At 42.5% G+C, this 27,934-nt stretch overlaps 3 protein-coding genes and 1 pseudogene across 4 annotated transcripts in view; 1 reads left to right on the top strand and 3 right to left on the bottom strand.

The window, feature by feature from the left end:
- LOC306926640 (contactin-associated protein-like 4) overlaps nucleotides 1–27,934 on the top strand; it is a 146,293-nt gene that overhangs the window by 110,024 nt on the left and 8,335 nt on the right. The window contains exons 15-19 of the mRNA XM_079506011.1: nucleotides 2,381–2,508; nucleotides 3,889–4,059; nucleotides 6,459–6,677; nucleotides 24,294–24,533; nucleotides 26,859–27,083. Of these exons, the coding sequence (XP_079362137.1) occupies nucleotides 2,381–2,508; nucleotides 3,889–4,059; nucleotides 6,459–6,677; nucleotides 24,294–24,533; nucleotides 26,859–27,083 (983 nt within the window). The remainder of the gene's footprint in view (nucleotides 1–2,380; nucleotides 2,509–3,888; nucleotides 4,060–6,458; nucleotides 6,678–24,293; nucleotides 24,534–26,858; nucleotides 27,084–27,934) is intronic.
- LOC306926646 (cytochrome b-c1 complex subunit 8-like) lies at nucleotides 16,245–16,493 on the bottom strand (the record flags this gene model as incomplete). Its single annotated transcript, XM_079506017.1, has 1 exon — nucleotides 16,245–16,493. The coding sequence occupies one exon, from the start codon at nucleotides 16,491–16,493 to the stop codon at nucleotides 16,245–16,247; it is 249 nt and encodes an 82-aa protein (XP_079362143.1).
- On the bottom strand, nucleotides 18,294–19,055 carry LOC306927257 (PIH1 domain-containing protein 1-like; annotated as a pseudogene). Its single transcript has one exon. The product of its transcript is annotated as a PIH1 domain-containing protein 1-like (transcript).
- On the bottom strand, nucleotides 19,776–21,482 carry LOC306927258 (DNA-binding protein RFX2-like; the record flags this gene model as incomplete). The annotated part of the gene is made up of 1 exon (XM_079506967.1): nucleotides 19,776–21,482. One exon carries the CDS (start codon nucleotides 21,480–21,482, stop codon nucleotides 19,776–19,778), a length of 1,707 nt encoding a protein of 568 aa, XP_079363093.1.

The raw sequence follows: 27,934 nt of genomic DNA on the forward strand, positions 1-27,934 counted from the left end.
GTGTGTGTGTGAGTCCGTGTGTGTGTCCGTCCGTCTCATACCAGTTAATCTCCGGCACCGTTAACCCGGTCGGTGCCGAATTTTGCACGCACACTCTCTGGATGCCAACGATGAACCTCTGCCCCATATTTTCCACAACGGCCTGTTATAGTGCCACCAGGAGGCCGACTTTTGAAAAACAATTTTTTTGATATTACTCCTCCAGATTCTGTCTCTATAGTCATGTGTTCAAGACGGATCTGTCACCGTATTGCATGTGGAGTCTCTCTCTCCCCCTCTCCCTCTCTCTCGTTCTCACACTGCGTCTTGTGCGTAATACGGCAGTGGAGTCTCTCTCTCTCTCTCTCTCTCTCCCGTTGCGTCCGTCACAACAACTCTTGGGCTTTGCTTGGCATAGTTTCCAAAGTAAAACAAAATAATAATAATGCTAAAGTAGAATCCATTAAACTAATATCAAACACGACACTGGAGCACAGAACTGACTGACACAGTGAATAGCAGGCAGGCTGACAGTGAAGTAGTATAACGGCAAAGAGCCAAAAGAGGCAATGCAATGCAGTCTGGATTTATTGGAGACAATGTCGCAGAGTTGATGGTCATTGTCCGTGCGCACCAGCCATCAAGCACACCGCCATATGGAGGATCAAAGTGTGTTATGCAAGTGTACCCGGGTGCGCTGTTGAATCTCGGGCAATGTGAATCAGGCACATCGGGGACCAGGCAACCATATTCGGAAACGGTTCCAATGAAACGGATTCAGTCCCTCTCAGTGTGAATTGCCTATTAGTCTCATGGGGATGAGACTTAGTCCAGATAATACACTGTGGCTCCCCAAAAAATCTAATGGGTCCAAAACCGATGATGCACGCATCTTGGATGTCAGCCAGCCAGAAAACATTGTACAAGCTCTTAGTGGCCAAAGCTTTCTGCAGGATCGATTAGGTAGACATTTTTCCTCTCATCGGGGCCCTCTCCCTCGTCACAACTCTAATCGGTTTTGTCATCGGTGGCCAACCTGAGTTCAGGGAGTCATGGGTGTTGACCTGATTCCCTGTCCGGACCAGGGAGAGAGAAGCTCTCACGTCAGGTCACATTTTATACATAGTCTTTCAATTATCTGACCGATCCTGTGTTCAGAGGGAGGGGATGTCAGCTTGGACTGCAGTTCCCTCACAGTGCCAAACTGTCTACTGGAATGTAGAATTGATTCTGCTCGTTCTGTGCACGAGTCCCTGAATAGAAGCCTGCAGGACTACATCTTCATGGACTCTCCTTTCTTCTGGCTGTTAGGTGATTCCTGGCATCCTCTTGGTTGTCCTAATGTCTTCTTCAGGGCGGCCATGAGTGTGGCACCACATAGTTAGCGATTCCTCTGGGTAGATCGTCTGACAGGGTATGTTGTGATGTTGTCACCGTTTTCTAGCTGCTCTTGTCAGTGACCTCGCAGCACTATGGTCACTGGTGCCATCGTACCAGGCAGGGAGAGAGGTTAGCATCTTCAGCATTATATGCCACTACCGTCACCCGGTGTTAACCTAAAACCTGAGTGGAATAGTATGAGAGTGTCGACACTAGCTATCTCAATGGGATAGTTCCAATGTTTGATCGGAAATCGGGGCCGATCGCATCGTTTTCAAATGATCGGAATCGGATCGGAATTTGGATATTGTACTATTGTGATATGGCATATGTGTTCTATATAATTATAAATATCTGGAAAAGTCGGTATCGGCAGATACTCAAAATCAAATGATCGGAATCTGGGCATCCCTGCATGTAACAAATAACTAATAACATAATTAATGATAACACAAAAACAATATGTTTATGTGTGTGCACCAAGGCATGCTGCATGGGAAGTCCTTCTCTGTCCATTAGCACAGTGTTTTTTAAAGTGGGGGGTCCCGCAACCCCCCAGGGGTGGCGGCTAATGTCCTCTTATGGGCATAAAATCAACAGTCCACGGCCAAATTCATATCAGTTTGGGGGTCCTTGACATGAAATGTTTCAGAACAGCTGCATTGGCACACCCCTGGGATGCATGCTACAATATGTAGGCATACATTAGACACATTCACTGGGCTGTAGCCAATTTCAGTGCTGACTCTACAGACAAACCCCTTCCCTGCTGTCATCTCCCTGTCCAAGCTGTGCTATTTCTACACTCTAGAGCTTCTGCTGCCCATCAAAATTTAATCAGACGGTGCTACTGTACTGTACTATAGTATACAGTCCTGGAAGGTTTTTTTGTAGGTGGGCAACAACAGGCTTACAGTAGTGGGTAGAACTGTAGCTGTACTATAATCATCGCAATCAGTTACGTTAAAATGTTTGTATTTGTCATTCTAAACCCATCGTTCCCATCCCTTCCTTCCTTCAGGACTAATGACAGGGGTTTGCTGACCCATAAGGAGAGTCTCCCCGTGTGGTCCCTGGTGCTGGGGGACATCTACAGACCACAGTCAGAGGCTGCCTACAGGGTGGGATCTCTCCGCTGCCATGGGGACAGTAAGTCCGAATTCAGTTTGGCCTGTATATAAACGTGATGCTGACATCATGTGAATGTTGATGCCCCTTGCCCTCTTTTAGTACCACTAGAACGGTGCCCGGCTGTAGAACACCGAGTCGGTAACGAGTTGGAGATCCATGCCCCACCCGGCTATGCAATACCCGTTGTACCCGTGTCAGAGTACCCGTTTCACCCATCTATCTGTGTCCCTTTAATGCCCATATATGGAGATTTCTGTATCTGTCTCTCTGTGTCCCTTTATTCCTATATATGGAGTTCTGTGTCAGGCATGCCCAAATATGGAGTGTCATGATGTCAGAACAGGCCAGCTCCATATATGGAGCATGGGTAGGGGTATTTGACACCGGGCACTGCACTCCCTGTGGGGGTGTGGAACATGTGTGTCGAATTTGAAGTCGTGGTGCGAATGGTTCTCGAGTTACGTGCATTACAGCCGTACACACGTACAGTGTATGTATGTATATACAGATGTACAGAGACATGGTGCATGTTTAGATAGATTGCATTTTACTCGCAATGATTCAAATGAAAACATTGTACTTTATAGTAATAGTAGGCTGGCAATTCTCTTGAAGCGAGTTTGAGACAGACACAAAAGTCGCCACCTCTCACAGAGAATCCCAGGAGAACGGATTTTCTTGTAATTCATTTACAGGTTATTTCAAACTGTGTACAGGCTACACACGAAGACGGCCTGCTTTTGAATTTGAAATAACATCATTAGAAACAGAAAATGGAAACAGTCACTGCCAGCTGTTGTTTTCTTTACTTTATAATCATAAACATTAATAATTAAAATGTGGTATACACCCTTGGAGGTCATGTTATACCATGTTATATTTGCGCTGGTGTATCTCACACATGAAAGATTCAAGGGCATTAAAGCTACAGCCTGCAAGTTTTATGTTCGTTGTCTCACTCGTCCAATAGACAGATTAATGCAATGATGTCTGGACTACAAGTCTTTTCCACATACAAGGTTTTCACCCGACATACTCCTGTCACTCTGCTGGTTAATGAAGTCGTGAGGTTACAACCACATACAGGCTAATAATTACCATTACTGCATCTGTAAAAACATTAGTCCCCTTTTTTTGTTCTTTTTCCCGATAGTAGTCTAATAGAATACATACATACATTGTTTTTTTTAAGCCTTTCATGTATTCATAATTGCAGCCCTTGGTTATCTAGGTAAATAAATACATGCTCTACACAGGATGAATCACCCTATCTGGGAGAACATAGCTTGAATTATGCCTTTGTTGTTTGCTAATTAGCTGAACAGTTGGCTCATTTGTTTGCCATGTAATTTTCATTAAAAGGCTGCACGCTATAATGAGGTTTCATTTGTTTTCCAGAGAACTTTTGGAATGCGGCGTTCTTCGACAAGGAGACCTCATACCTCCACTTCCCCACATTTCATGGAGAGCTGAGTGCCGATATCTCCTTCTTGTTTAAAACCACCGCCTCCTCTGGCGTGTTCCTGGAAAATCTGGGTATCAAGGACTTCATCCGGATTGAACTCAACTGTAAGTCAAATCTAGATTACATGAATTCAAACTCAGCTGCAGTTGATGGATTCTGTCCAGATCCCTTTTCCTATCTCGTCTAAACCTAAAAGTCATACAGATGTTTCACATCATGCTACTGTAGCTCTCTTCTTCCGCTGTCAATCACTGTCTCTCTCAATATTTCCCTCACACACATGCACACAAAGTTGCTACTTAAACACTCCACTTTCCTGTCCTTCAGAGTGGATGGTTTTACAACACCTTTTATTAACACCTATATCGCTTTTCACTCGCCCATTCACACATCCACACACAGAGGCAACCAAGACAGCAACCTGTTCATCGGGAGCAGATAGGCGTTCCTGTGGGCTACTGTTGTCTCCATCTCATACGTTTCACACACACACACACACACACACACACACACACACACACACACACACACACACGCACACACACACACACACACACACACACACACACACACACACACACACACACACACACACACACACACACACACACACACACACACACCCTGTCTCCCTGAGTCCTTCTGACATTTATCACAATAACTTAACCTACTGTCAACCTGATGTCTCTAACCACAGTACATAAGCTCACAACACATCACATTGCAATGTGTTGTGTTGTTTCGTCACAGAATGGCGCGGAGGCCATTCTGTCACGAAACAATTTCGAAGAGTCCTGTCGAAGAGTCCTGTCATGCAAACATGCACACTTTTCCGACTGGCCTGTTCTGACTTGGTCATTAGACCTTTATGCAGCCATCTGTCTGGCCTGCCAACAGATGAACAGCAGGTTGGAGGATGTCTTTTGCAGGCAGATATAATATAAGGAGGTAGAACAGCACTGACTAATGGTTTAACTGAAGCCTGTCATTGTCTGGAGCCAGCATAGGAAACAATTGTGACAAAATTATGCAACTAAAATAAGATTTATTCAGATGTTCATTTTCTATTTAAAATAATGAAACTCCCAAAGCAGAATATGGCAAAGACTTTTTTTGCGAAGGCATTTTCATGTTGATTGGAATGCTTGATGACAATCGATATTGTTAGGTACACATCTGAGATTCCTTTTGGCCAATGCAGGGGTTCCCAAACTCTCGAGATCCAAAGAGAAATGTGTGCCTTACCCTAGAGAGGAGATAAGAATGTTTAAGAGAATAAGTCACGCCAGGTGCAGCCTTCTCAATCTGTGATTTCTTAACACATTTAGTGCGATCGTGAAAATAACTTCACTGCCGCAGCGATCGTGAAAATAACTTCACTGCTGCAGTTTTTCACTAACCTTTGAAGAATCACACCTCGTGCAGGTAGGTAGGTTAAAATAACATGGTCGCTTTTCCCGTAGCCTGCCACCATTGCCAATAGGATTGCATTGAGACTTGATTTCCCAGCAGAAGCGAGCATCAGTTTTGTTCGGGTCATGTGATCCAAACGTGTGATGCATCCCATTACAATGTTTCTGCAGAAAACCTTGTATGTCTCAAAAGTTATCAAAATTGGTGAATAAAACAAATAAAACAAAAGTCGGGTTCGGCAGGGACATATAATAGGTCTTTATCAATTAGTACGGGAAAGTCGGGTTCAGCAGTCAAAATGTCATTCAATATTCTAAATGTATCATACGGCACTCATTGATCAGAGATAAATCCTGTATAACCCTGTAATTGTTCTTTAGCAGTTGTGGCCACAGATATTTTACAGAAATTGATGCACAATATATCAACATTATGTCACTTTAACAAAGTTGGCCATGAGTATACCTCAACGCTACCTCTTCCATCATTATCCTTATCATCGTCTTTTAAGGCAATTTCACTTTTGGTATCTTGAGTTTAAAGAGCTGTCGATCTCCATTCTCCAGTCACGTGAGTCATTATCAGGGAGTCCAAACAGGAAAAGACGTGAGGTCTGTGATGTTGTTCCAGCACGTCAATCTCAGTCTGTCGCTGTGAGCTGAGCGATCCAGCGATGAGTTTAACCAATGAAGTGTAGTCAGTGTCTCTCTCCTCAGGGGACACAATTATCTCACCATGTCAGAGTAAGTTTGCCCATCAGTCAGTCATTATTTGACGGCGCAGAGTCAAACCGACTCTGCCGAGACAATCGCACAGCAATTCAAATAGTCCACACAGCGTGACAGCAATGATGTGTGACTCTCTTCCTTTTGTCCTCACATCACCCCATCCCCCGCCCCACCATCACTTCCTTCCTTCTCTGTATGTCACCCCGAATTCCCCCATTACTCTTTAAATTCTGTCTGTGTTCCCTCCAATTCCCCTCTTCCCCATCCAACCCCGTACTTCTGTACCCGCCGCACACGCATACACCTCTCTCCCCCTCCCTATGTACCTCTCTGTTACATTCCCCTTGTCCTCCATCGTCAAGCCTCCACAGAGGTGCTCTTCTCCTTTGATGTGGGGAACGGGCCGCTGGCAGTGCGCGTGGTAGCCAGCGCACCGCTAAACGACAACAGGTGGCACAGTGTGCGAGCCGAGCGTAACGTCAAGGAGGCATCGCTCCGCATCGATGCTCACCCCGTTGCCACGCAGGAGGCTCCCACAGACGGACACATCCATCTGCAACTCAACAGCCAATTATTCATAGGTGGGAAACATTTTGTGTGTGTGTGTGTGTGTGTGTGTGTGTGTGTGTGTGTGTGTGTGTGTGTGTGTGTGTGTGTGTGTGTGTGTGTGTGTGTGTGTGTGTGTGTGTGTGTGTGTGTGTGTGTGTGTGTGTGTGTGTGTGTGTGTGTGTGTGTGTGTGTGTGTGTTCTTGAAACCAGAGTTCAGATTCTCCCTCAGATTTTCTGCAATTGGAATAGCAGTGGTCTCACACATGCATGCATTGCATACGCACAGTCGCACTGTACACCCCATAGCCCTTCTGTCTTGATAAACATCTTCGTGATAAGGGAACAGAGGATATTTTGTTATCGTCTCTCCTCTTCCTCTGAAAGTAAGCTGCAGTGTAGTGTAATTCAACTTTTTAGATTGCAGCCTCTTTCTCTTGTATGAGCAAAATGCAAACTCTCTGCTTCCCAATCTACAATATGCAGTATCACACAAAAGTGTGGGTTAACACTATGCAAAGTGCGCAATCTTTTCAGATTGTTCAGAGCCTTTGAAGAGTGTACGAATATAACCAAATGGACCCGTACAGGCCTTACTCTTCAGAGTTAAAGTACCATAATGATTTTATTGTGTAGCTGCCCTCATAGAGTAATAAAACAACAACAACATAAAAAACAAAGCAGCACATAGTGTAGCAAATCACAACCACACATTACACATAATTCACTTCTTGTGCATTTTACACTCATTACACATAATTCACTTCTTGCGCATTTTATACAACCACTTGTGATAAGAACACTAAGGATACCAGGGAGCTATCGCACAAAACTTGCAGTCTCAAGCAACATTATTTAAATGTTTAATTGAGGTAAATATCTTTTTTTAAACGGTTGAGTTTACATTGGGGTACTCTGTATCGTCAGGAAGCACGGTACGAGCTCATTCTCGACATGGAGAACTCAGAATACATATGAGATAAGTCAGACTATTAATCTCTGTGCTTGCCTGAGCACAGTCTGCTCCTGTGTTGACTGGAGGGTCTGGTGTTCTTTCCTGCCCGTATAACCTTCATGGCACTATGTCCCAGACCAACAGTCATGGACAGTAACAAAGCACATTTACTTTTGTATTTATTTTGAAAAACTGTACTACAGAGTTAAGCAATTTAAATTGGGACTGACATTTAAAATTGTAAATGCAGCTTTGCCCTCTATGCCCTCTGTACCCGCATACCTGACAAACTACATCAAAAAAGCAAGCGACTCCCACAGCCACAATACAACCGGTACCACCCACTTTCAAAACAAACATGGGCAAATTCTCCTTCTACAGCACTGCTACCCAAGTGTGGAATGCCCTGACTCCCTCCCAAATCCCTGGCGTCCTTTAAAACAGGCCTGAAAATCCACCTTTCAGCATGCCAAAGGGAGAAGAAATGATTACCCCCCCCCCCCCCCTATAGTATAGTTATTTTTTTTTTACCTTTTATGATGATTTGAATTTTGTTGTTATTTTTCATGTCACGTTATGAATTGAATATACCCAGAACCTGAATGGAAACAAGACGACAAGGACTTTTTCGGTGATCCCTTTGGACGTGTGTTTGACTGTACCCTGTACTGATTACATTTCTGCCAATAAAGTATTCAATCAATCATTTAATCAATCACTTTTGACATTTCTAGGAAGGGAAAATGTACATTATGAATTAAGCCCCATTTCAAATATAGTGGCAATAGCAGATTTGCTATTTTCACTAGTATTATTGATAGGCCTACTAATTATTCAGAAGAGGAAAAGCATACCCTGCTGGATACTTACTTGACAGAGACATTTTCACCTGTACAGTAATTGAGTGCATTTTCAACTACTGTACAGTAGGCTACAATACAGTACATGCATAAATCTAGGTTAGGTTCCTATTCATCACAATTAAGACTATTTCTTAAAGTTTTAGGCCCTCCTATATACAGCTTTTGTCCCCACACAATATTTGCTATTGACAATGAAAGGAGAAATTTGGTCAAATGTCCGCCAAATATGACGTACATTTGTGGCAACACAAACATTAAATGCCATTGACAATGAAGGGAAACTTTACATCATAAGTAGACGAGCAAATCGGCTAACCAATAACATAAATTCAGTTATTTATGAGATGTATGATGTATAATGATAAGAGCGCCCCTCACTTCACATGGGTGTGATTTTTTTACATATACATTTTTGAGGGGCTAGCCCCTCCTATACAGCTTTTGTCCCCACACGTCTCAAGATTTGCCATTGACAATGAACGGACAAATTAGGTCAAGATTCCGCTAAATATGATTAAATATCAAAACATTAAACGCCATTGACATTGAAGGGAAAATGTACGTCATATGTAAACGAGCAAATCAGCTAACCAATCACAGGCAACAGGCATTCTGATTGGCCAGTATGAGATTATGCATGATGATGTACGATGATAAGTGATTTTTAATATTAATGTTATAGCAATAACATCTTGGTGTTTTGACAATTATTTGGGGGAACACTTGCAATATCCTCAGAGCCCACATGTTGAGAACCACTGCCATACCTGGCTGTGCTCTCTAGAGCCTGATAGAATAATAAAACATAATCCTCACATCCGCCCCATGTATGCACCCTGAGTCTAATAGAAAAAGAGCCAGAAAAGCAGCAGCACTTAATTCCGTGTTGCAACTAGGGCAGCGTCAAGCTGAACAATAATCACCTCCTACAAATAACTACGCATCAAGGCACACCGAGAGAAGGGATCATTCAGTTCTCTTTGTGTGTGAGCGAGGGAGTGTGTGGCTATATATTGTGTGAGATATGCATTTTTCTATAGACTTGTTTCCTTTTGTTTGTGCATGCAGTGTGCCGCTATGCACATACACTGCAAAGATCTTGAGTTGCTGTATGTTATTCACACTTTTTGACTCGGAACCAAATCTAAATCCAATCCAGTCAGTTAAAGTGTTATTATTTATTGGGGTATAGAGCTGTCCATTCATGACAACTCTTCATAGAAACACAATGTCCGTACCTGAACTTAATCAATACTACAGATGTGTAAAACTGTCCGTTCCTCCCAACTTCATCAAGTCCACAGCACTCTATTATCTCTGCTTAGCTTATCTTCATCAATTGAGCAGTGTTTTGTAATGGTTTATTGAGCTTTACAGTCTGTGCAGGGGGGGGGAGACAACAACAGAAAATCCATGAGCCTGTATCTGTCTGCAAATATTATGGATGTCAGTTCATATAGGAAGCACATTGTGGAGGAAGTGTTAGCCAATAAGCCTCTCTGAATAGCATAGATGTAATGACACGGTTTGCGTATGTGCCAGTGTCATGTTTAATATTACCCTCAGGTTTATATTAACTTATTTCCTTTATTAAAACTTGATAAAATGTACACTTTAGGTTACTAAAATTAGCATTTTTAAGGTGCTCTGTTAAACCTAACCTCAAACCTCTAAACCTTGAGTAAGACCGGAAGCTTTGCACATAAATGATGTGGCACAAGCTTTGCCCATTTCAATGCAAATTAATCTCATTACATAAAACGTCCAATTCGTAAACAACAAACTAAACGGCACACACAGTTACAGTGGAGGTTATTAGCATCTTCAGAGAGCTGGTAGTGAACTGAAATATATTGATATTAAAGGAGACTCCAGTGATCCTGGCAGCAGTGATTTTCCTCCATCAAGATAGCCTTGTAAAGTGCAACAATGTGCACAATTAGGCATAACTTCTAAACCTGCTTAAATAAACGTACAATTGGGCAGATAGCTATTCCAATAATTATACTGCAAAGTACACTGCTGCCTTTTTTTGAGGGGCACTAGCCCCTCCTATATATAGCGTTTGTCCCCACACGTCTCAATATTTGCCATTGACAATGAAAGGAGAAATTAGGTCAAATTTCTGCCAAATATGACGGAAATTTGTGGCAACACAAAGCGCCCCTCACTTCACACGGGTGTGACTTTTGAGGGGCGCCCCTCAAAAGTCCCCTCCTATATACAGGTTTAATGTTTGTCTATAAAGATATAACGTGCAAATTCATAAAGGAGTAAATTCACATTTCAAATAGTAAGCCTTGGTGTATTTATGAACTACTGTAGTAACTATTGTACTACTGTTCAATTAAGTTACTTTATTTCCTACAATTTGGCATGAGGGAGCATGTACAGTATGTGATACAGAATGAAATGTAAGATGTGCTATTAACTTTAATTTAAGTTAACTAGTCCATACCCGTTCAGGGATTTGAGTTTGAGCACCCTATTTTTCATCCCATCTTTGTTCTTTATTAGCTAATGTGGTACACCCTTTATGCGATGCTCAGCCATCGCACAATGTGTGCACCAACTTTGTCCTACACAAACATTAAATTCCCATTGACAATGAATGGACAATTCTACGTCAGTGTCTGAGCAAATAGACATCGTGTCTATTTTACGTCATGATGATGTACAGTTGGGTGCCACCGATATTGTCCCTTATCATTTGACCCATTTAGGCCTGACCTCAAATTTTTTAAAAATCCTTCTAAATCCTCCAGTTTTCTGAAATAAATATTTTCACGATTTTTCAAAAATAGCAGACCTACAAAGCTCGTAGCGCACCACTCGGTGGCGCGCTATGAGCTTGTAGATCTGCTATTTTTCAATAGCTAAATTATAATGTTTAAAACACCAAAAGGGGTTCCCGCCCAAAATGGGTTAACTGTCCTTTTGCGCAGATCACGCAAACCTCAGCAAAAAGAAAAGGACAATATCGATGGCCTCCAACTGTACGATGATAAGAGCGCCCCTCACTTCACTATTAGTTAATATATTTAGCTAATCTAACTATCTCTGTATGTCTGCAATCCAGAGAACCGTTTCGCTCCACCAACTTCAAATTTGACACACGCGCTCCACACCACCACAGGGAGTGCAGTGCCCGGTGTCGACCCACGGTTGTCCAGAACCATGCACAAAAGCCTCTGCCCAGGCTCCGGGACAGGGCCCAAATCCAGATCCCCCCAGATCTCCAAATATGGAGCTGGCCTGTTCTATGTTTTTTTTATGTTCATTTATATTTTTATTAGAAGTTAGGCATCAGTATATATAGTATCATTTCAATCACATCATACATAATATTGTTATTTAGATATATATGGAATGACAGCCTCCTATACAGGTTTAATGGTTCACCATTACATCACCTAATCAACATGAGTTAGACTTTATTATCGCCCCTCACTTCACACCGGTGTGATTTTTTTGGAATATATTTACTCTCCCAAAATGTGTCACTACCGAAAACATAGGAAAACAAAGATACTTGTTTTAAATCTGTTCCCCCCTGTACAGACCATTTAAACAAATGTATGTACAGTATGTGGTTTCCACAATTATATTCATTAAAATTAATATTTTAACAGATCTTTATGTTGAATTATTGAAATTAATCAAAATATATATATGCTATATATCTTTGTATAATATATAATGTTGATTATATTGATTTCAGCATCAATGATAGTTGACATTACACATACACCAATCATGATCTGAAAATATTGGTTGATAACTCACTATTTTACATTTTTGACAAAACAACCAGTGTTTCGGTAGTGACTGTATTGTTACGATAGTGACCACAGCATTTTCTTTACAATGCGGTGCCATAGTCATAACTTATTATTAACTTATTTTGCTAAATATTAACTCATAAGATGCTTTACATTTGCTCAAGCTCTGGAAGTTAATAACTACTACTATTGCCTGATCACCTTCGGTGCTAGGTCGTGTGGAAGCCCAACAAACCTCTCCATCTCCTTTGCCTGCATTCTCAGTCTCAGTTTCTCTCTGCCACCACACATAACCATGGCAAAAGATGGCTAGCAAAAAAAAACGCTTTAAACTGATAAAAACAGCAAAAAACTAAATAGTTAATATAATAATATAATTAATAAGAAATTATGTGTCCGGTAGTGCATGACAATCCTGAAAACCACACAGTGATTTTCAGACTTTGGTAGACATTAATTTCAGACTGAAGTAAACTTACTATTTGGCCATAATGAACATGAAGTCTATGTCACTTCTTGCTGAAGAGTGTGGGGGCCATGTGGCTAAAACTAGGCTCCATCTATGGACTAAAACACTTTGTGCTGTGCTGAGCTGAGCTGGCCAAATGGTAAGTAGCTAGTTTACTTCAGTCTGAAATTAATGTCTACCAAAGTCTGAAAATCACTGTGTGGTTTTCAGGCTTTAAGATACAATTTTTTTTAAACCAACATTTAATAAATTGACAAAAATCATTTAGATATTGTTTTCATGAATTTAAATGTAGGAGTTAGAGGTTGGGACAGCCACCTCCCAATAGAAAGTAACAAAGTTATATAGATCTATTTATATATATTACATTTTGTTCTCAATAAATGTATTGTGTATTAAATAGATCATATTTTTTGTTTTTAAAAATATATTTTTCATTGTGGGACTGCAATTTGAACCAATTCGGTAGAATGGCTCAATAACTGGGTGGGGCATGCATTTCCAACTTGCATCAAGTAGGCGAGTGCCCAACGGGCAGCGCTCTCTTATTAGTTAATAATCCCCGTTCAGGGATATGACATTAAGACAAGTCTACACTGTAGACTGTCTATAGTCTATAGTGTAGACTTTAGTTGTTTTTTTCCCCCTTTTTTAGAATCAATTATTTGATTTTGTTACTTTTTTATTTTATTTTTTGTCAATTGCCCCTGTGCCATGGACTATTCTGAAAATAAGTACATGGGGACGATTTGGCATAATGACTAAATGGCGATATATAAAAAAAAAAAAGTGGCATCCCACCATTCTTGATAATGAGCTCATGTACTGAAATGGCTCGAAGAACCTTGAGCTCGGCCTTGTCCACTCTCTGAGGGATGTTTCCCAAACAGTTGAGGGGTGGTGGGTTTCCTGGCCTCTGTCGCCTCCATTTGTTTCCCTCTCCTCTCCGCTATTATGTACCTGGTAGGCTTCCAGGTCACTGATTGTCTTTGTTTCAGGACAGGGGTTGGTTGCCCAGGATGTCCCCCCTCACATCCACCATATTTTGCCTCTCGTTATGTCTTCCCCAAAAGCCTTCAGTCTCTTCTGCTCCGATAACTCCCCTGTTCCTCCTCCATGATCTTTTATGAACTAACATCTTTCCGTTGGAGATCTGATTTCTGGGGTAACAACATTCGTCACCTTCTGGCTGGGGTAACTGATGGCGCCTGACATCATGTTTCAAATTTCAGGCTCCATCAGTTACCTGATGGAGAATGACATTTTGTTTCATTCTCTCTCTTCTTTTTAACAATCCAAGAAATTTGAAGCCATGAGCAGGTCCAATGCGACTTCCTTCTTAATCTCAAATTCTGGAGCTTCTGGGGCATCGCCAACCTGGTTGGAGAAACGCTTCTTGTAGTAGAAGAACTTGCAGACCTGAGACAGGATATGAGAGGGGATCTCCTTCAGGTTCAATTCATTGACTTCATCCTCTGCAACCTCACCTGGCCCACTCAGCATGGCTTTGATGGTGGCAGAGAGGAAGGCGTGATCCTTTTTCACAACAAAGTCATGGCCATCTGAAGAGGTCAACTTCACATACATGGAATCTGGCCCCTCGTAGCCACCATAGAGAGTATCTACAACACCATCCATTTTCTTCTGAGGAATCTGCTCTTTAGACTATTAGCTGGTTCTATTCAGATAAACCTGTTGATGCTGGTGCCAAACTGCAAGATATTAGGTCAGGATGCCATTATATATACATACATCATTCTTGATGTGTTACGACATCACATGATATTACATCACATGTCCATATTATGTAACCTGTGTTTTTCCTCATATATGAGCATATGGGCATATACTGATGCTTTCAGCGATCCGATCTCTATAGAAGTTCCAAATATGGACCAAGAATTTGAGGACCATTTTTTAATCCAATCTACAAGCTCACAACACATCGCTTGAGCTTGAAGATTAGCTAGTTAGGGGCCAAGCCCGGAGGGACGAAGACACCTTATAAATATTGTTTTCGTACATGTTCCACCATTATTCGCAGTTTGGGCAATTACGTGCTGTTGGGCTTGACCCCCGTCTTATAGCTTCTTGCAGCTAGATTTATTATTTGTTATACACTGACACCACGGCGCGTAAATAGCGCCTCAAACTGTGACTCCGCCCACAACCGGGGGAAGTTGTGATTTGCGCTCGTTCACTGCAATGCAATTTGCGGCATTTTCAAAACAATATTGAGCAGAGTAGCGATTATCAAACGTATTTGCAATGCCATACGTTGAAAGATCTGTTGCCCGTGGACAAGGCACGCTACCTCCGCAGGTTAGATAGCATCGGCATAGATGTTTGTCCGTATGTGATTAAGGATTGGACCAAGTTGCATTGGCAGCCATAGAAAATTCTTACCCCAGGCTAAAACCGGATGTGACGTTTTTGGGCGTTCCTGTCTAGCGTGGTGTCAGTGTATTACTAGTCCATACCCGAGAATTTTGTTGATTGCATTGTGAGTACATTTCACCAGGTGACGGAAAGCATGGACCATCTGCCACTTAGGGGTGTCCCTAAAATTATTAGTTATACAATATTATAGAAGATAGTAAATACACTGCCGTTTACGTAAATTTACGCCAAGTCAGAATACAGCGGTTAAGCGCCGATGACGTAAATGTTATCAGATCCAAATACATGCATTTATCTCGGATTACAACACAACGTTTTCCTACATCCGGTTCACGTCTCGGGTTCTGGTAGACTTCAAAACAAGGGTGTTTCACTGGCGGTTTTGGAAGCATTAATTAATTAATACCTGGCAGTTTGTGTTAATAATTAATTAATGAACCATTGTTGTTGTAGTCATATTGATAGACTAACAATTGGCCAGTTTATTGGTCATGGAATGTTCTATATGTTGTCTAATGTGAATAATAGTCTTAGCTATTCTTTTTCTTGATGGACCCCTGTATTCAATCAACATCAGAAAATATGTTCTGTATGAATGCTGCTGCTTAACATGGCTGAAACCATCACGGCTCTTTGTTTTATTATTCTCTGACAGCTATTCCCATCCTGGGGTTTTACTCCCTTGGTCAGAAGTATTGTTCTTCTGCGATCTCTCTGCACATTTCCTGGGCCAAAGGCTCATGATACCTAATCACCTTGCATGATGACTTCTAAGGTGACAATTTCCGAAGGGTCAAACTTTAATTTGGCAGTACAGTTTTAATGTGCATGGCTGTGAAGAAAAAAATAAAAAATATATAATAATCACACTCGTGTGAAGTGAGGGGAACTCTTATCATCATACATCACCATACATCATCATACCTCACATTCCGTGCTCTGCCAATCAAATCATCACAAATGTCATTCCGGCCAATCACTTGTCTGTCACTCATCTTGTTTGTGTTCATACAAACAGAGCTGGGCATAGATAGGACAGGAAAAAAGGGTGATATGAATGGCCAACATGTGTATTTTACAAATTAGCAGAGTTGGAAAGGTTTGGCTAACAATCAGAGAAGCAAGATGGCAGTTCATTGGTCATTCTCAAAGTCAGCTGGATTCTTCCTCTTGCTTTGTTGGTGGACATGGTTGGCCCAGGTGTATATGATGTACCCAAAGGTCATCTGGGGAGCGACTCTGAAGAAAGAAGAGGTAAACCGTCTCCACACATTGGGGATTCCTTTAGAGAAGTAGTTGGGGAAAGCCTTCTGTTCGAAGGGGGACAGACTGTATGTAATTATGTGCCTGACCTTGGCCAAGTTTCCAAAGTGGCGACCCATGTTTCCAGTGTTGCAATGCTTTTGAAATTTAAATGGACTTCCGAGCAGACTGCTTATGGCAAAATGTACTTCAATTCAGTGTTTACTGTGTTCTGAATGGAAATTTTTAAGCACCCGGATTAGTATCTAGTCTGGCCACCAAGGTTACACCTGTCAGCATGAGGTCAGAAATGTAATAACCATATAAGGTTTTGCCAAATGAATAGGCAAACGAGACAGGGTCTATTAATGGCATGGCTTAGCTGTGAATCTCTGCCATCATATTGGTGATGAGATCATTATTGTCAGTCTTGCCACATATGATGGATTGGAAGGATGCGTATCTGAGATTATGAATTCACAAAATGTCTATCTTCACATTTCCTAATTCTTTAATACATATTAAATATGCATACATTTGAAAAGAAATTGCAGTTATGATCTCAACCCTGTAGTATGCATCACATAACCATGGTGTTGCCATCAGTGATCTCCATATATGGGCAATAAAAGGTACACAGGGAGACAGAGAGATAGAGATCACCAGATATACCTCTCTCATGAAATGGGCAAATGATACACAGACGGACAGCTTGTCCGACAAACTCACCGACAACCCGAGGGGCGTGATATGGCAGCCAAGTGGGAAGTCTGTCGGATAAGCGGATCTTGAAAAAATATTGAAAATGTAATTTAATTATTTAAAAAAAAACGCAAATCCACAATCTGATGAATATGACATCAGGGAACTCCATAATTATATTTGGGAATGCCCAACACAGAACTCCATACTGTAAATGGGCATAAAAGGGACACAGACAGACAGATAATAATAATAATAAATAAACTTTATTTATATAGCACCTTTCATGCATAAAATGCAACCCAAAGTGCTTCACATAAAACAAATAACAAGCAGTGGAATGCCAGAAAACAAAAAAGCTGGTCAATACAAGGCAAAATATATATACAAATTAGCAAATAAAAATAGCAATACAAAAAGTAAAAATGGTAAGGAAAATTGTAACAGAACATTGAATGTGAACACAAGATCAATTTAAACAAATGCCAAGTTGAAAAAAATAAGTTTTCAACTCGCTCTTAAAAACAGCAAGGGAGGTCGCCCTGACATAAATCTCTACATATGGGCATACTAGGGACACACAGAGATAGGTACAATGGGTACTCTGACATGGGTACAACAGATATTGCATAACTGGGTGGGTTGGTCATGCATTTCCAACATGCATCATTGCTGACTTGCATCACTCTCAACAGGGGAACAACTCTAATAGCTACAAGTTCAAACAAAAAAATATGTTGCTGTCGATTCAGTAGTTTGTCCAAGGTCTTACAAAACAATCACCTTTATTTACCCTGAAAAGCATCCAGATTTGTCGAGGTTCTATGCTAACACTATTGGCCTGTGTTCTCCCGCTGAAGGCTCCTCAGTGCAGGTGAGTCAGTAGGATACAACAGCAGTGACGACACACAAATTACTAAACTGCCATGAAGACACAACAGGCATGGTACCCGTCTGTGTGTGTGTGTGTGTGTGTGTGTGTGTGTGTGTGTGTGTGTGTGTGTGTGTGTGTGTGTGTGTGTGTGTGTGTGTGTGTGTGTGTGTGTGTGTGTGTGTGTGTGTGTGTGTGTGTGTGTGTGTGTGTGTGTTTCTCCACCGCACTTCATGTATTTAGAAGCTTCAGACTTTTCGCCCATGACAGTAATTCAAAACAAAAGTGGACCTGTTCAAGTTCTATAGAATTTGGAATCTACAACAATCATAATCCTCATGTCACTGTAGGCCACACTGAGCATGTATTAGTCGACAAGGTGAGGATGGAAGATGTCCAGGTGAAAGAGGGAAGGACGAGCTGATACAACAAGACAATCCTCGCCTATACATCCTGGGTCAGATGAGTACACAACGACACCCCGGGTAGTTGTACCTCAGCGATGAGGTACTCTGGTTCAGTGACAGGGGGCTCCACTAGCAAACTGATCTCGGTCTTTTGGTTGGGACAGGAGTGGCATCCTGTGGAAGGTGTTCTTCGATGACAGGTCGGCTCTTGGTGCGGATGTGCTGCTCACTCACAGAGCCAAATACCTTCCTGTTCCTCAGAACCTTCCAGTCTCTGCTGAGCTCCAAGTTGTATTTTTTCTCCGAGTCTAACCCCTCTAAGGATACCAAGATGAGAATGCAGAAACAGAGAATCTTTCTGTCACTTATCAAAGAAATCTTGGTTGACGACAACATCATAGGCTGTACGGCCCAAGGAACTGTTGTCGATCTCTGCGTGCGGCTTGCCGAGGTTCATGGGAAATCGGTGGTTGGTGTCTTCTGATTTGAGCAGCTCCACAAGCTCCTCTCTTCAGAGTTCCAGAGGGGGAGGGATTGACAGATGTTGATGAAGATCTTCTGCTTGTCTGGCTGGCACACATACCGGGATGTGGTCATATCACTGTGGAGTCTGGGTTTTCACTTTTTGTCTTTCCTCTCGTTGGTAACAGCAACTGCCGGCAGAGCTCCTCTTGTTGCTGAAACTCCAACCCAGAATCGAGAAGGGAGGAATCTGTTACCATGGATTTCCACTGAAAAGAAGCCACTGCTGAAGGCGACCACACTATAGCACACATTTATGTTTGAGGGTCACCTCCAACATTTGACTTTTATACATGATGACATCATATGGTGGTCAAGTCTATGGACTTTTAATGGTTTCGTTAAGCAGCAGCCCCCCCAATTTTCGGTATGTGTGATTTTTACTTTTATGTTTTCTATATATGTATGTTATTTCAATTATTTATGGAAAAAAGGTCACATTTCCTTCACATCTATCCGATTGATATGCCCATATATGGAGATATCATATATGCCCATAAGTTGTATGCACCTGCCATGGTTACACAACACACTACATATTTGGGCAGAGCTGCATTGGAAACTCCTTATATGATAATGGCTGAGTCATGGTGGCATGAGCATGACAACATTGACCGACGGCCGGCCGGCCGGTATGGGATAAAAAAAAAAACATTTTTAAGGACATAAATGATCGGACATAATGAGTGATTAGGTCTCCGTATATTCGGGTCCCAGGGAGACACAAAATGTCACATTCTCATTTTGTCTTGAATTAAAAGATTTGGGCACCCCTGCACTATAGAGACCCTATTTCTGCAGGGATAGTTTCTGGGCTGCGCTAGTTAGGTTACTAGATTCAACAGCTGCTGCACTGTGCTCGGATCTCCATCCTCTTCCTCTTAACGGACCCTTGGGACACATCGGCATTGCTGCCAAGGTCACTCACTTGTGTAATCTGTCCCAGTGCTAAGCTTATTGAACTCCCCAATGACAGCGATGACCATTTGCTTGGTGTCCTTGGCCACCCAGCGCTCCACTAGGTAGAGCATGTATTCATCGTAGAGCATACGGATGAGGTGGCAGGTGCCGGAAGTGGGGGAGGTGCGCAGAGTGACGTCCCTGATCACCATGGAGCTGTAGAAGGACCATTTAAGGAGGAACTGGCGTGCGTCCTCGACACATTTTTTGTTGTCCTGGTCAGGCTTAAGGACCTGGGAGACCACAACATCTAGCCAGGTAGCCCACTGGTCCCCGGAGCTCTGCTGCCGCAGTGCCGCTTTGAGGTTCTGCTCCAAGTTCCGGACATCGCCCTCGTCACACTGACACACCCACGACGCCTGCTTCTGGATGCTAGTGAAGTCGACCTTGTTGAGGTCATCGAGCAGCTTGTTCATTGTGGAGGCATTCTGGAGCTGGAAGCGGGCTTGCTGGGCCACGTGGTTCAAAGTGGTGTAGCGATGTAGCATCTGGGAAAAGGCCCTGACTACCTCTACCTTGCTGCAGACCACCTCTTGAGGAAAGTCTCTCATGGGTGTGGTCGTCCAGCCTTCCACGCTCTTGGCAAACTTGCGGATGTCCCGAATTAGATTACTGTTAACTTTGCACAGCACATTAGGGATGAGGATCTCCACCATAGCTTCATAAAGGATGCTGTCGCAGCTCCTCATCCACATTCTGACATGTTCATATTTACATAGAGCCACCAGGTTGTCTTTGGGAATCATGCCCTCCATGGCACCATTGCTGTTGGGGTTGACAGTGGCTCTGTCACTAGATGGCACTGTTGAACACCAGAAGCTCTGCCACAGCTTTTCGATGCGGTGGAACTGGAGATTCTTCACCACATCCAGAATAGCCTCACAGTTCTTCCTGTAGAGTGTCTGCAGCTCATTTACGTCTTTCTTGGGAAGCGGCTGGCTGCAAAGGTGGTCAAGGGTGGGAAACCGTGGCAGGTCACGAGAAATGTTCATGTACTGCTGCAGGTGCTGCAGACTCTGAGATGCTTCTAACTGCTCTGGGGTGTTGATGGGGCGTTGAGAGCCATCTGACGGATCCGACATGCAGTCCATCACACTCTGCTCCTGGTGGATAGGCTGCTTCCCTGTGAGCATGTACTCCTGGTCCTCCTGCAGCTTGCTGAGCAGCGAGTTGGGCTTCACTCGAATGCCATAGTAGTGGTATCTGGAGTTTCCTCTCGTGCCGAGACGTCGCTTCTTCAGGTCCGGGAAGACGGAGTGAATGTGCTTGCCCAAGGACGGTTTATTGACTGGCTCCAGCTTCTGCCCCTGACAGTGGCGCAGGTAGTTGCCATACAAGGAGCATCTGCACACACTCCCCTCCCTGGCTACCTCTAAGTTATCCTTTAACCAGTTCAGATGGATGTTGTCCTGGGTGCTTTTGTGGGATGCAATCCCGGAGGATCTTTGGAAGTTTTCGACTTCCATGTTGTTGGTGACTTGAGACCTGGTCTGCGAGTCAATGTAGCCACCACCACCCTGACCATACATCTGGTAGATGTGTGGAAAAGTTGTATTAGGGAAAATCACTTCTCCGCCTTCATATGGGTACTGGTCAATGGGTTGATACCTATGCTGCTGCTGCTGCACTGGTATCAAAGTGGCCTGAGCGGACGTGGACATGTGCATGCTCGAGCTGGACAAGTAGTTTGAACCTGCCTCTGAGCTCTGCATTGCCGGGGCCTTGTAATGAGAATGGAAATTGTGCATATCTTTTTCTTTTATCCCTCTCTGACTTGCTCACTTACTTCCAGTCGCTCGCTGCTTGTTGTTGCTTGTTGCTACAGAGTTGCTACGGCCGTTGGTAAATAACTGTCTCCACGGATACAATCACTATGGGGACTCGATCCAACTGCTGATAACCCCTACCTCAGTGTCCACTTTAAGTACCCTGTCTGGCTACCGAGGCGTGTCATAGATTACGCATCACAACCAATCACAGATGTCTGACGTCACAGCGTTAGTACTGTGATGTCAGACATGTGACACCTCAGCTATTCTGGTGTAGGGAGTGTCAAGAGAGAGGGAAAGAAGATAGATATGGCTAAACTGATGACCTTGCTGTCTGGTGTAAGGAGTATGGTGGGAGAGGGAACAGAGGTGCATAATCTGATCAACATGTGTGTGTGACCACTTTGGACAGGACGCAGCTGGAGTTTCAAATTAAGCAAATACGACAGGCAAACATGCTCTTTGATCAGGTGGTGAAGACTATAGTCAACTTGGACATGTTGAGTAATCCTAACGTTTTATGTTAGAAATGTTGAGTATGGGTCCCCAGCATTTAGAAACTGCCGGGTGCTAACTTGCATGTGTTGGGCAATTTTCATAATTAGCATAAATGTAGAACATTTTGCCTTATATTGGTTGTTAATGGTACAAGCAGCTGTCAAAAATTCCCCTAGGGTGGTTGAATAGAAACCAATGTGGGATATGTTAGTAGACACCCTTATAAACACATTGGTGAAGAAGATTCTTGGTAAGAAATGTATTCTCAGATTTTATTAATATCCCCTGACTAACAGTATTTCAAATAACTGAAATAAATACAACATTTGAACACATTTATCCATACAGAACATGTACGTGCATTTAAATTCTGCACATTCATATTTCCATGCGCTACGCCGCTACCTGGCCATTTATTATGGTGGAGGGTGGTAGTCTCCATGGTGAGATGGTGGGAATTCTCCCATAGCACTCTCAGGATTTTATCCCTGCCTTCTGCATCCAACCCTGCCTCCTTTACCCCCTTCTTTATGTCTGTTGAGCTTTGTTGTGTTATCCACTGCTTCAGTATCGTACAAATCATCCAGTAGAGCGCAAAGTCCTGACATTCATCCCTGGTTCCAAGGGGTTCGAGAAGTTTTTCTCTACGGAGAATAACATTGGGTCTTAAAATCGGCTCATAAGAATTGTGGTCCAAAAATAAACTGTCTCAGCGATATTGTCGGGGAGGTGTCTGTATCGATTCGTTTACGACAGTCACTCATATTTGATAGTCTTTCTAGAAAAAAAATAACTAATTCGGCAGCAGTAACATTAGCGTCTTCTCTCAGTCAGTTGATTCTTCATATCCATTGTGATTGGCCGGAATGAGATGATGTATGAGGATGTATGATAAGAGCGCCCCTCACTCCTTAGAGCCCACCCTCTCAGAAGACACCGCTGTGTTGTGAGTTTATAGGTCTGCCAAGCTATTAAAATAGTCCTACATCCACACGCAAAAAAGCAACAAAAAAAAAGCCTTTGCTGGGATGTCCTTGTGTGTTCTGAGCAGCGGGGGCGAGGTTTTCCTGGAGCTGCGGTGTCATCCCAAATAACGTGTTCAGATATCCAGTTGTCCAGAACCGCAGATCCAACCAATAAGCCCATAAAAGGGAATTTCAATATGTGTATATAGGGGGAAGGAAAGAGAGATACAGATATCTCCATATATGGAGATATCTGTATCTCCATATACAGATATCTCCATATATGGAGATATCTATTCTGTATGTCTGTTTCTATCTGTCATCTTCTTATATGGGCTAACTCTAGATGTGAGGGCCGCCCGAACCTCTAGTTCAAGTAAAGTTTTGAATACAAGCTTTTAAAAGTACTTGTATTGCTGCATTGTGGTATTGCTAATTTTACAGTAGTAACATAACTGAGAACTTCTTGTATAAGAGAGAAAAACTGTATTACAGAGTTCAAAGACTTGATACTTTGAAAAGCTACCGTGCGACCGTTTTAACGACATTCTGTCAAGTCTATAAACTTTGGGGACAATAAGAATTGCCACGCGTGAACAATAGACTGTAGGATGCCAGAGTACAGCTCTGAAAGCACTATGGGTTTGCCAAGAATGTTCACTTTGAACAATGGAAGATTGTCATGTCATTGAACTCTGAACAATAATTTTGTCAGCATGTAAGAAAATGGAGATTGTTATAGTAAAGTGAGAACATTGCCTCCCACCCTTTCAGTCATCCAGCCAGCTACACACAACAGCTCCTGTAATTCAAGCAACCTCCATCGCGATCAAAACCGTAGCCGTCATCAACCCACAGAATAGTGACAAACACCTGTACTGAGCTTGTCGGTATAGGTCAGTAGGTGACCAGTGTAAGGAGGCTAAAACTGGAGTGATATTATGGTCTCACATTAACATTTTTGTTAGAACTCTGGCTGCAGCATTTTGGACAAGTTGTAGCTTGTCAGTTGATTTCTTTTGGAGGCCAGATAAAAGTGTGTTGCAATAATCCAATCGTGAGAAGACAAAAGCGTGGATTAATGTTTTTGCATCATCTAATGACAGGTAGGCTCTGATTCGTGCAATGTTTGCAATATGCGAAAGGATGGAAGGATGGATGGATGGATGTACGGACGGACGGACGGACGGATGATGGATGGATGGAGCTCATGGCTATTCATTGTGCGCATTCATTGTGTTGTCAGGAGGTACAGCATCCAGGCAGAAGGGCTTCCAGGGCTGCATCCGCCTGCTGCAGTTGAACGGCGTCACTCTGGACCTGGAGGACAGGGCTAAGATCACCCCTGGAGTTCAACCTGGCTGTCCAGGACACTGCAGCAGCTACGCCTCTCTCTGCCAGAACCAGGGCCACTGTGTGGAGAAATCCAATGGCTTCTCCTGTGACTGTAGCTCGACACCATTCACTGGAGCTTTCTGTCACAGAGGTACATTAAACACACACACACACACACACACACACACACACACACACACACACACACACACACACACACACACACACACACACACACACACACACACACACACACACACACACGCATGCATGCATTGGAGACTTCTGTTATAGAGGTGCAGACACACTTTCAGCATTCTGGGGCTTATAGACTTTGTAAAATGGCAGTGATAATACTGATTAAAGAAAAAGTAAATGTATAAAAAGCTACTGTATAGGAGAGCAATTTTGATATTGGATTATTGGGGGACCATTTTGGCTAAATTGTAGAGATTGATTAATTGATTGAATACTTTATTAACAGTTTGCAGAAACAAGCACAGGAATGTACAGTTCAATACAAGGTCTGCTAAGAGGATTAAAACCCAAGAAATGGCTTTACACTATGTCGTACCCACAATCAAATCTCAGGCGGGGTTTTTTGGGCCCTGCCCTTGGAATGACCTACAAACCAGACTCAAACTAGCTTATGTTATTCCCCTAGTGAGTTTTAAAACGATTGCCATGGGCACATTTCCCAGACTTGCTTCGATGTATAGGAAATGTTGTTGCTCTAGTCTTATATTAGTTTAGTAGCAAACATTGTTACTTAGTCTTTATATTAGTTTTTATTGGTCATTTTATTAGATCTTCCTGTTCTTTCCTTGGGCTTCCTGGTACTGGGTACTGTGCTTACATGTTATTTGTCGTCCTGTATTTGTTGTTACTGGCAGAGCTTTGTAACATTATTTGCCTCTTTGCTTGGCCAGTTCACACTCGTAAAAGAGTCTTTAGTCTCAATGTGGTTTTTACTGGTTAATTTTATTAAAAAAAATGGCTTGTTTCCATTGAGGTCCTTTATATATTCAATTCATCAGATCAATAATATAATATACAGTACTAATCAAAAACATCTAATCTAATCTAATATGTACAGTAAAGGGGGTCTTTGACTTTGGCCAGTTTCGAATAGAAGCCACCCGTAAGTGCTCTTTGAGAGCAGTTTTGAAGGACAGTAGGGATTCACATTCCTTTACGACTTACAAATTAATTTAACCCCTTGTTTGAGCCAAATCTGGGGTGAACGTGATTGGTGGAGCTCCCGCTGGTGTTGTGATTGCGGACGGTGTTGACGTTAGGAAGTAGTTTGACAGGTACATGGGTGTCTTTGTGTTGTAGCGTATCTTGTAGACCAGGCCCATTGCAAGTTTGCTGTACTCTGTCGTCTACCCTAAGCTATGCCAACCTCACAAGAATGCTCCTCACTATATTACACTGATGTTAGTTGGACCCCAGCCACTCTCTATGTTTATGTAAATAGAAGCTTCTTTTAACAGTAACAGTAAGCGTGGGTCTAATGCACCACTGCTCTCTAAAGGGCAACCATCTCGTTTATCTCTAGAGGACTCTCTTAGCATGATTCACACACATCAAGATAAGTACTGTACTTAGCAGCCAAGTGGTAGAGTAGGCTACGGTACATCAAGGGCTTGATGCATTGCAGAGTGTATTTTTAAACTCTGTTTGATGTGCAGTACAAATGAGTCATACTCTGGACAGGTCAGGCGTGTGAAACACGCACACATTATGTGTGTTCTATAATTAATGGCAGTTCCTTTTTGCTGTCAGAACATGAGTCAGTGGGAAGGGGTTCAATCTGAATGGCCCATGAATTTGACCCTCCATGAAAACCATGTATCCATGAAAGTGTTCAGTCACATGTACACTGCATTTTCCTGCTCTACAAAATTAGTCATTTGACATAAAGAACTCTTAAGTAACTTTTGTTACTTTTGTATGGTAATTAACAGGTCAACCAAAAGCTCTTCCTCAATCCTCAATTCTCAATATCAATTTGGGCTGAACTCACTGTCCTAGCAAATCCATATTTTTGAGTGGTGTAAACCACTCCTACAACTGGCTTTGTTAGTTTGTCTATCTGTCTGTTCGTACCAAAAAATGAGCATGGTTGCTATGGTCACCCAGTTCACACGGGTGTGATTTCATTACGTCAGACATTACGTCAGACCACAGCTGATCAGTCTATATAAGACCTTACACCACTCAGTTCACACGGTGTGATTTTTATTTAGACTCCCTGCTGCCTCTGAGCAGTCTCCCTCCTTACCTGAGTGACACAGGGTGGCATACAGTATGCTAGGATATGCCACCTTGTGGCATGTGCTACCAGTGTGATAGACTGATTACATCGACTCACGAAAGAGCCAAATGTGGTAGGTAGTATGCTCAGCGTCTGATGTGTCCCTGTAACGTTAATTGTCGCCTAAAAAGTTTCCTGTTATGTCTTGCCTTCCAGAGGTGTCCGCCAGCTTTAGATCTGAAACATCTATCAATTACACTTTCAAGAAGCCTCATGAAATGAACAGAAACAGCAGCAACCTGCCCTCCTCCATCTACTCGGAGGTGACACTGAGGGGAGAGAACATCTCCCTAGGCTTCAGTACCAGTCAGAGTCCTGCTCTGCTGCTCTACGTCAGCTCCTCCTACAAGGAATATCTGGCTTTGCTCCTCAGCGGTCACGGTTAGGATACCCTTCAATGTTTTGGTGTTGTTTTTCTTTTAGCTTAGTGCTTTTATCTACTCTACTGTACTCTAATCTTTCTATTCTGTTTTTTTCTAGTCTACTTTACACTAGTCTACTCCATTATACTCTGCTCTGCTCTACTCTACACTACTTAACTAGGTCCATTACTATTAGTCACAGTCTGGAAACAGCTTTTCATCCTCCGTCTGGTATTTCTAAATCCATGTAGCAGGGGAATTGTTTTGTATTGTCTCGGGATGAATTACTGTAGCAGCATTTTTATTTTATTTGAAGTCAGGCATATTGTTGTCAACAAAAACCGAGAAACAAATTCATGAATGGGATGGAACATATACATAAATAGTATATTATGTATTTGTTCCAATCCGTTTGTTATGTGTACAATCCGAGGTAAAAGAGGTACATTTTTAATTGACAGGAGACAAATTTGGCCATTAAACCCCATGGAAGGAGCTCTCTTGCTAGATTGTACAAGCCATCCTAATGTAATGACTGTCTTAAAGGACAACTTTAGTTTTTTCCAACCACGGTTCATGTTTTAGATTGTTATTAGAGAAAGTAAAAGATGAGTGTTCCTTTTTTTTAATTTGCTGCTTTCTTTCGTTTTAGCGATTTTAGCTATTTTTGACAGGGGGCGGGGGCATTCGAACATGGGGCTAATTATGTATTTTTGTTTACATAATTTTATAGCGATTTATTTTTTTATATAGTCCTACTAGACCCCAGGAAATTACATCTGGCCACAAAAGATTACAGGATCTACTGAATGTGAAGGGGGGTACTATAGGGGGATGCCATACTGTGTTGTATGGCTCAACATGTCAGTT

This window comes from Electrona antarctica, assembly GCF_951216825.1.
Source record: "Electrona antarctica genome assembly, chromosome: 7".
In the NCBI taxonomy this organism is placed as follows: Eukaryota; Metazoa; Chordata; class Actinopteri; order Myctophiformes; family Myctophidae; genus Electrona; species Electrona antarctica.